Source organism: Fukomys damarensis, unplaced genomic scaffold, assembly GCF_012274545.1.
Source record: "Fukomys damarensis isolate Sample0158 unplaced genomic scaffold, DMR_v1.0_HiC HiC_scaffold_37, whole genome shotgun sequence".
In the NCBI taxonomy this organism is placed as follows: Eukaryota; Metazoa; Chordata; class Mammalia; order Rodentia; family Bathyergidae; genus Fukomys; species Fukomys damarensis.
In genome coordinates this window covers 7,546,221-7,555,208 of record NW_022900949.1, presented here as the reverse complement: position 1 = coordinate 7,555,208, position 8,988 = coordinate 7,546,221, and the positions used below count along the sequence as shown (strand labels likewise).

Below are 8,988 nucleotides of genomic sequence, written 5' to 3'. Positions count from 1 at the left end.
GGTGGCGCACGCCTGTCATCCCAGCACTCCAGAGGCTGAGGCAGGAGGATCGCTGTGAGTTCGAGACCAGCCTGGGCTACATAGTGAGTTCCGGGTCAGTCTGAACTACATAGTGAGATCCTGTCTAAAAAAAAAAAACAAAACAAACAAACAAACAAACAAACAAGTTGGTGCAATGCATGGAAGAAGAGAGATGTGATAAAGAAAAGATAGCAAAAATACTACCAGTTGTGCCTATAGGTGGTGAATAATGGAGTGTTCGCCTTACAATGCTTTCAACATTTATTTTTTTATTAGTTTTTTTTTTATTTTGTGGTGGTGGTGGTACCGGGATAGAACCCAAGGGCTTCACACTGAACTCCATTCCCAGCCCTTTTGGATCTTTTATTTTGAGAGTGTCTCACTAAATTGCTACATTTCCCAAGCTGGGCTCAAACTTGTGGTCCTCCTGCCTCAGCCTCCCAGAGTGCTGAGCTTACAGGCGAGGACCACCATAGCTGACTCAATGTTCTTATACGGCTGAAGTTTTATAGTAGGTTGTTGACTGGAGCCGTGCAAAAATAGTAAGACAGAGTAAAGTTTGGCTGGACCAGAGTTGGCCCTGTAATGTTTCTCACTCAAGGAGTGAGGTGAGTTCAAATCTTAGCACCCAGAGTCCAAAGAGACATCACTACCACCCCCACAGTTACTAAATGACTAAAAATACTTGCTGGCTGTTTGCATGACTGTTCGCAGCAACTCCCAGGCTGTGGACCACCCATCGAGATGGAGAGGTCGTCCTCCGGCTTTCGAAATACGGGCCAGGCCACGAGACCCCAGTGACCATCCCTGAACTCTTCCAGGAGTCAGTCAAGCGATTCGGTGCCTGCCCTGCCCTCGCATGGAAAAGCAGGCGGAAGTCGGAGACGCTAAGTTTCACCAAGTACTATGAGGCCTGCAGGAAGGCTGGAAGGGCCCTGATCAAGGTAATCAGGCCATTCACTCAGAGTCAGCAACACGTACACACAACTGGCACACAGCAGACCCCGAAGGGCACAAGCATTGATTGGTGAAAATCTCCCCTCTAACCCTTGACCTTTAACCACCCAGTTCCACCCCACGGGGAAGCCATCGTTACGTCTTTACATTTGTGTTTCCTTTGGGGGCTGAAGGATGTGTGTGCACCGCACATGTTTTATACACAAACACTTCTGCATACGTGGTAATGTGCATGCCCATGGTCCTGTGTCTTGCTTGTGTTTCTTAATAGAGTATCTTTGGATGTATTAGTTAGTTGCTGCTGGGTAACAAATTAGCCCAGAGTGACTTCAGATAACAACCATTTATTATCTCACAAATTCAAAGCTTAGCTGGGTGGTCCTGGCCTGCAGGGTCTCTCCTGAGATTTCATTTCAGTTCCTTCCTTTTTCCTGTCTTCCTTTCTTGGATGAAAGGTCCACTTCCCACCTTACTTACATGACCAGCTGTTGACTAGGTATCTTCTTGAGTCTCCCCCATCTGACACCACATTTCTGCGATTGGTTCCTCTCCCCTGGAAGATGGTTTCCTTTTCGCATTTCTTACTTCCTGGAACCCGATGCCCCTTCTATTTTTAAACACCCAAGCTCTAGTTAGAAATGAATTGGTCCCAGGGGCCAGGGATTTAGCTCAGTGGTTCTGTCACCTGCCTCACAGGCTCAAGAACCAGAGTTCGATCCCTGATACAAAAAAAAAAAGTATTTCCATTTTAGCCAGGCACGGTAGTGCACACCTGTAATCCCAACACTCAGGAGGCTGAGGCAGGAGGATCGCTGTGAGTTTGAGACCAGCCTGGGCTACATAGTGAGTTCCAGGTCAGTCTCAGCTACATAGCAATAAAAAAAAAAAAAAAAAAAAAAAAAAAAAAAAAAAAAAAGAAGAAGATTAGATGCAGCAGTTCCACTTCTTAGCAAGTACCCAAAAGAAGGGAGCGATCTGACACCCATACCCACCGCAGCATTATTCATGTAGCCAGAAGGGAGAAGCAACTCAAGTAACCCTTGACCAAAACCAGAATATAGCCCATCCATAAAATGGACTATTACTTAGCCACAAGACTATTACTTAGGAAGGGCGCTTGAGGTGCTACGGTGTGACTGAGCCATGCTGCTGCTCAACAAAATAAGCCGGTCACAAAAGAAAAATAACGCAGCATTCCATACCCAGGAGGCCCTTAGAGTCCTCAGACCCACAGGGCCAGGGAGGACAGTGGTGCCGGGGTTGGGGAGGGGATGGGAATCAGGGTTTCCTGGGACACAGCTCAGCTGGGAAAATGGAAAGTCCTGGAGGTGGGTGGCGGGGATGGCACACAGCCATGCAAATGTGCTTAATGCTCCTGAACTGAATACTCAGAAAATGGTGAAAAGCTGGGCCTGGTGGTGCATGCCTGTAATCCTAGCACTCAGGAGGCTGAGGCAGGAGGATCACCATGAGTGTATGGCTAGCCTGGGCTACAAAATGAGTTCAAGACCAGCCTGAACTGCTGTCTCATAAAACCATAAAATAGGGGCTGGGGATTTAGCTCAGAGGTTCTGGTGCCTGCCTTGCAAGCACAAGAACCCGAGTTCGATTCCCCCCCGCAAAAAAAACAAAAACAAAAATAAAACTATAAAAATTGATGAAGGTAAAAAAAAATTGATGAAGGTGGTAAAACCCATATTATATATATTTTATAATAGTAATAAAAATTAAAAATGGAGCTTTAAAAATTAAAATTAAAAAAAGCTTCCCACAGACACAAAAATATCACACCCCAGTGTGTGCCTTTCTTTTTTTTTTTTTTGGTACGGGGATCGAACTCGGGACCTTGCGCCTGTAAGGCAGGTGGCGGAACCTCTGAGATGAATCCCCAGCCCCGGTGTGTGCATTTTTGAATCTCTTTTCTCACATCCGATGATCAAATCACAGCCAAAAGGGAAATCATCTGTGAGTGTGTGTTTTCTGTTTGTCTTTTATTATTTCCCCCGCTTTCCAGCTGGGCTTGCAGCGTTTCCATGGTGTCGACATCCTAGGCTTCAACTCTGCGGAGTGGTTGTTTGCGGCTCTGGGCGCCATCCTGGCAGGGTAAGGCCACCGTCTCAGATCGTTGGGCTGGTTCAAGGCAAGGAGGGTTTTCAGCTGGAGTCCCAGGTTAGCAGGCCAAATACGAGGTGTGATAGGAAAATACAGTGGCTGTTTTAAGGAAAAACAACATTTTTATAGTAGAAGCCACGTGGCCGTAAGTCCCTCTCAAAAGCTGCTCTCTTGACTTCAAGCACATTCGTCCCGCCGTTCCTGCCACTTTATGAAGCCTCTGGAAGTCGTCTTTCCTTGGGAAGCAGCGAGAGAAGGGAGGAGCTTGGGAGGGAGATAAATCCGTGCAGGCCACGCCCCCGACCCCCTCCTCCACCCAGGCCCCGCCCCCTCATAGCACATTCGGCCCTGAACTCTTCAAAGGATGAATTCACGGATGAGAATCTGTAAAGACACTCACAGTCAGGAGCCATGAGAAAATGCGAATTAAAACAACAGATGCCGCCAGCACGGTTCCATGTGGAAACCAAAGACTTGAGTGTCAGGGCGTGGTGATGGCACGCAGGAGGCTGAGGCAGGAGGATCTCCATGGGTTCAAGACCAGCCTGAACTACGTAGTGACAGCCTGTCTCAAAAAACAAAGACTGTGTGTGAAGGTGGCTCAGCGGGTGTTCAAATTCCAAACCTCACACTTACTTTTTGTGTGCCCTCAAACAAGCAGCTTCATAATCCTGACCCTCTGTTTTGTTTTGTTTTTTGAGACAAGGGTCTCACTATGTACAGTAGTTCAGGCTGGCCTTGAACTTCCTATGTAGCCCAGCTTGACCTAGAAATCACTGAGGTCTTCTTGCCTCAGCCTCCTGAGTGTTAGGATTACTTACGTGCACCGCCACGCCCGGCTCTTTGTTTTTCCAGTCTATAAGTGGGATATTGTCTGTGTCACGTGAGGCACTGTCATAATGACACCCCGGGAGCTGCCACCCTTGTCATTAATCACTTTGTTACTTTCACTGTTGTTCTGCTGAGGAGGAAGCTGGTGCCAAGGCTTGAGGCTCAAGATCTGCCTGCAAACCTTTCCCCATCCCCTGACCTGCCAGGCCCTTCTCACCATGAGGTAGACAGACACACGTGCATATATGTTTTTCTTTTCCCAGGGGCCTCTGTGTCAGTATTTATGCCACCAGCTCTGCCAAATCTTGTCAGTACATCATCACTCACGCCAAGGTGAACATCTTGGTGGTTGAAAATGAGCAACAGCTACAGAAAATCCTTTCGGTAAAACCTTACCTAGCACTGCTATCCCTGGCCAGGTATAGATTTGCTCTCTCATAGATGCTCAGGATAAAATGAGGTGGTGGATTTGGGCATGGGGTCACACACCTGTCCTCTCAGCTATCTGTGAGGCTGAGACATGAGGAGCTCAAGTTTAAGGCCAGCCTAGGCAACTTAGTGAGACCCTGTCTCTGAATAAAATAAAAAGGAGTAGCAGCGCAGCTCCATGGTAGAGCATTTGCCTCTAGAGAAGAAAAAGTCCAGCATTTGGGCCCAGTACCACAAAATGAAGAAAACCATGGGGTAGTGGAGTTGGTCCTATGAAAGTATTTGGTGGAAGTTCTCCGTGACCATACTGATTTCCTGGTGATGCTATTTTTGGGTAGGAACACAGTGGGATGCAAGAGTTTAATTTCCGATTTATATTAACTTAGTTTCCTACTCAATCTCCATTGTAAAAGGCACTTGATAAACACTTCAGTACTTAATATTTATCTTATAGAAGTGTGGTTATTTCACACCTGTGCTTATTGTCATTTTCTTCGTTTCTTTCTGTTGTCTTTTAAATAAGTTTATTTTTCTCTTCTACCACTTCCTGTTTCATTTTTTCTTATTAGGTAGTTTCTTCCCTGAGCACTTGTATGTTTGCTTTGTGCTCTTGCTTCCTAGATGTATGTACTTCTTTGCATTTTAAACTTTATGTTGGATTGCAATTTTCTTTTGCTCTGTGTGGAATTGTCTGATGAGTTATCTCTGTGCATACTGATATGTGGTCCCCTCCCCTCTCTTTCTGTAGTGTTTTTGTATGGATATTGGAGAGATGTTTTCAGTGTCTCATATGCATTTGAATGAACCTCAGTTTCCATGATCAGCTTTTGGTACGAAGTTTCTGATGGGTAGGACAATACTTGGGGAAAGCTTAGGTGGCCAGATCCATCATTCATCTTTTTTTTTTGGTACTGGGGATCGAACTCGGGTCCCTGTGTTTGCAAGGCCTCATTTATCTTGACAGCAACGGTGACCATTTCCTTAATATCCTATGTCAGTGATGTGAACCTTTCAGAGTTTTCAATGATACAAACAGCCCTTAGTGGCTTGCGTGCTAGAGGCCACTACCACTGCCGTCTGTCACTGCCATGAGTCACGTATGTCTTCACTTTGTAGCATCTCCAGGGAAGAAATACATCCTCTGGTCACAGCTGGTCACAGTGTCCTGCTCTTGTCACCTCTGAAATGAGGGCACATCGTCCAAACTTAATGAAATCCTACTTAGATGGACTGAAATTCCAACTTTGTGTCACCAGGTTTCCTGTAACTCCTCATTCCTGACCTGGTTGAGGGAGAACAGACTTCTACTCTACCTCCTGCTTTCAGCTTTCTGAAGTTACTTTTATTTTTCAGCCCTGAAGGGTTGAACCCAGAGCCATTGTACTGAGCTACATCCCTGGCTCTTCTTTATTTTTAGTTTGAGACAGAGTCTCACGGAGTTGCTAACTTGCCCATGCTGGGTTTAAACTTGTAATCCTTCTGCCTCAGCCCCCTAGAATGCTGGAATTATAGATACGTGGCTTGAAATTGTTTCCTGAAGTGATCCATCTCTGTCCCCAGTACATTGTCCCTGTTTATTCTTCTTAGAGAAACACTCTGGAACTGTGGTGGCGGGTGTATGAGGACCTTCTTAGCCTGAATCCTGACTTTATCTGAGTCTTCTGCACTGGAATATGCTCCACCCCTGCCTCGGTGCTGTAGGCTCGTGGTATGTTTGATCTCTCATGCACAGAGCAGTGCCTGAACTATTTCTGTCTCCGAGTTCGCGAAAAGTGCAGTTTGTGGGGGATTCAGCGTTGCGGCTGCTCCGTCTGAAAATTTCAATCCCAGGTTCTGTCAGGCTGCACTTGGAGATCTTTGCTCTGGGGTAGGAATCATAGCTCCTCTCTGCCTGTAACCTCCCACCCTCGGACGGTTTCCTGGGCTCCTCAGAAGGAGCTCCGGACTCTGCCTGTGCCTCCAGGCCTCCTCCCCATTCTTTCTGGCCGCCTCCCTTAGCCGGCTCCAGCCATCCTGAGTTTATTACAGTTTCCAGAGACCACCAGCTACTGCTGGCTCCGGGCTTCCTAAAGGTCCGTTCCTGCCCTCTGGAAAACTCTTGCCCCAGGTTCTGTGCCGACTTAGGCCATCTTTTCTCCACCCACGACAGAGGCGTGGCCACACTCTGCAATAATGGATACCGGAAGTGCCCTTCTCATTGGGTTGGCTAGAAATGATCGAGAGCTGCCCTCCTTTCGTATGAATAGGGTATGAGGACCCCAGCAGTCACCTGATCCTCAGGCTGGGTTTGGGCGGAGGGTTCTCAAGGTGTTTGGTCCCAGCCATCTTTGAGTTGCCTGAGTCCAGCTAGAAGTTTAGCCAGACCCTGGCAGTCCAGCGCAGAGTGCCGGAAGACAGCAAGCCGGGAAGGCCTTTAGCTCAAGGTCTGCATTCAGTGTAGCAGAGTTCGGTCTGAAATATGTGGCTCTGGAGATTGCTGCTGTCCTGTGCCTTAGGGTGCTGGAGGCCACAGAGGATCCATAGTCCCCACATCAGGTCTTTTCAGGTCAGCCAAGACAAAGAGCAACCGCATACAGGATGCAGGAAGACAAGGCCTGGAACCGTTACGGAAGAGTGTTGAGTTCTGCCCGCTGCCGTCTTCCCCAAGGCCGGGTTGCCCTAAGAGTCACGAAGAACTTTCTTCCAGATTCCAGAGAGCAGGCTGGAGACCCTCAGAGCGATCGTCCTGTACAAACCGGAGCTGAAGAAGAGCACCAACAAGGTGTACTCTGTAAGTGCGGGAAGTGGGCCCTCGCAAGAGGGAAGGCATGCGCGGCAAGGAAGGTGCCTGCAGCCTCGCCAAGAAAGTGGGAAGAGAGGAAAGATAGCCAGATAGCCGGTGGGGCTGGCACAGGAAGTGGGTGGGGCCTCGCAAGGGAAGTGGGTGGGTCCATTGGAGGAGTGGGTGGGGCTTGCAAAGGAAGCGGGCGCGTCCATACAGTGGAGTGGGCGGGGCCTCCCAAGGAAGTGGGTGGAACCCTACACGAGAAGTGGGTGGGGCCTATCCGACCGCAAAGAAAAGGGAGGAGTCTTGTAAAGGAAGTGGGTAGTGCTCTGTAATGGAAGTGGGTAGGACACAGTTTTCTAGCATTAAGGGACTGATTAACGGAAATGTGTAGGTTCTGGTTATTTATTACTGCAAAACAACTCACCCTGCAATTGTTAGGTTAAAACAACAGTTATTTCAGGGCCTGGACTACACAGTGAGTTCCAGGGCAGTCTCAACTACATAGTGAGACCCTGTCTCAAAAAACCAAAAAAATTTTTTAAATTTATTTTTTATTGACAAGTAGAAATTGTGGCTATATTAGTGTACAACATATTTTGATATGTGTGTACATTGTGGGATGGCTAAGTAAAGCTATTTAACATATACATGACTGCAAATATTTATTTTTTTCTTGATGACAACCCCAAATCTACTCTGTAAGCAGTTTTAAAATATACAATTCTATTTTAGTTCAAATTTTTTTCTTATCTACAAGCCATAATGTATTATAACTTTACTTTCCGGTTTTAATAGATGTTAAGTCATCAATAATGATTTTGTCAAAACCATTGACCACTTAAAACTGTAAAAATGACTTGTAACATGAATATATATTAAATATGTTAAAAATATTTACAATGATAGTCATTTCTATTTTTAAGTAGATATTTCCGAATATCTGAAATTTTCTTTTTTCATAATTTGCTAATTTTTTTCATTAAATTTTTTCCATTTCATTTTTACATTTAGTAATATATGGATTTTCAGTTTCTTAAAATGGGAGGGTTTTCTTGGATGTCCTCTTGAAAGATTTAATCATATCTGTTATAGTATTCATGCACTGATAACCAGGCTAGCTAGTAATATGCCAATGAATTGGTAGAATTGGAAAGTAAACTTTTTGTGTAACTACAGATAATCACTTGATGAAAGAGGAATGGAAAAATTTAAATATGTAAAAATTTTATATGGGGGGCAAATTTTCCTTTTGCTTTAGTCTCTGCTGTGCCTTGAGCCTGTCTTCATTTACAATTTTGATAATCACATCACAGATTGTCTGGTATTGTGTGGCTTTTATAATATTGTATGAGATCAGTGTTTCTCGTGACTGCCGAAGTCTTTTTGTAGTGCTGTGTCCCCCACTGCAGCATGTGTCCCTAGCTCTTTGTGCTGTCTCTCTGCAACCTCTCCCGCTGGTGACTTCAAGATCCCTAGATTCATACAGTGGATTAGACGGGGACAGAGAATCTCTTAGCCGGGCATGGTGACACATCCCTGTCATCTATCCCAGCACTCAGGAGGCTGAGGCGGGAGGGTCGCAAGTGCAAGCCCAGCCTGGGCAACTTAGCGACTTAGTGAGATCCTGTCTCAGAATAAAAAATAAAGCGCCAGGGATTTAGCCTGCCTTCCAAGTGCAAGGTCCTGAATTTGATCCAAGAAGAAGGGGAGGAGGAGGAGGAGGAAGAGCGAGCAGCAGCAGCTGGGGAGAGAGGCTTGAAGGCAACAAGCTCCATTTATTTAACTGACACATAACTGCACATATTATGGGGTTCAGTGTGGGATGTCTTTTTGCTTTTGTTTGTTCTTTTTTTTTTTTTTTTTTTTTTTTT

The 8,988-nt window shown here is 46.0% G+C and overlaps 1 protein-coding gene across 1 annotated transcript in view; it reads left to right on the top strand.

Moving 5' to 3' along the window:
• Positions 1-8,988, top strand: part of LOC104869723 (long-chain-fatty-acid--CoA ligase ACSBG2-like) — a 25,559-nt gene that overhangs the window by 5,377 nt on the left and 11,194 nt on the right. Inside the window, 4 exon segments of the mRNA XM_010635070.1 lie at positions 736-965; positions 2,993-3,081; positions 4,185-4,305; positions 7,037-7,120. Coding sequence (XP_010633372.1) covers positions 736-965; positions 2,993-3,081; positions 4,185-4,305; positions 7,037-7,120 — 524 coding nt within the window.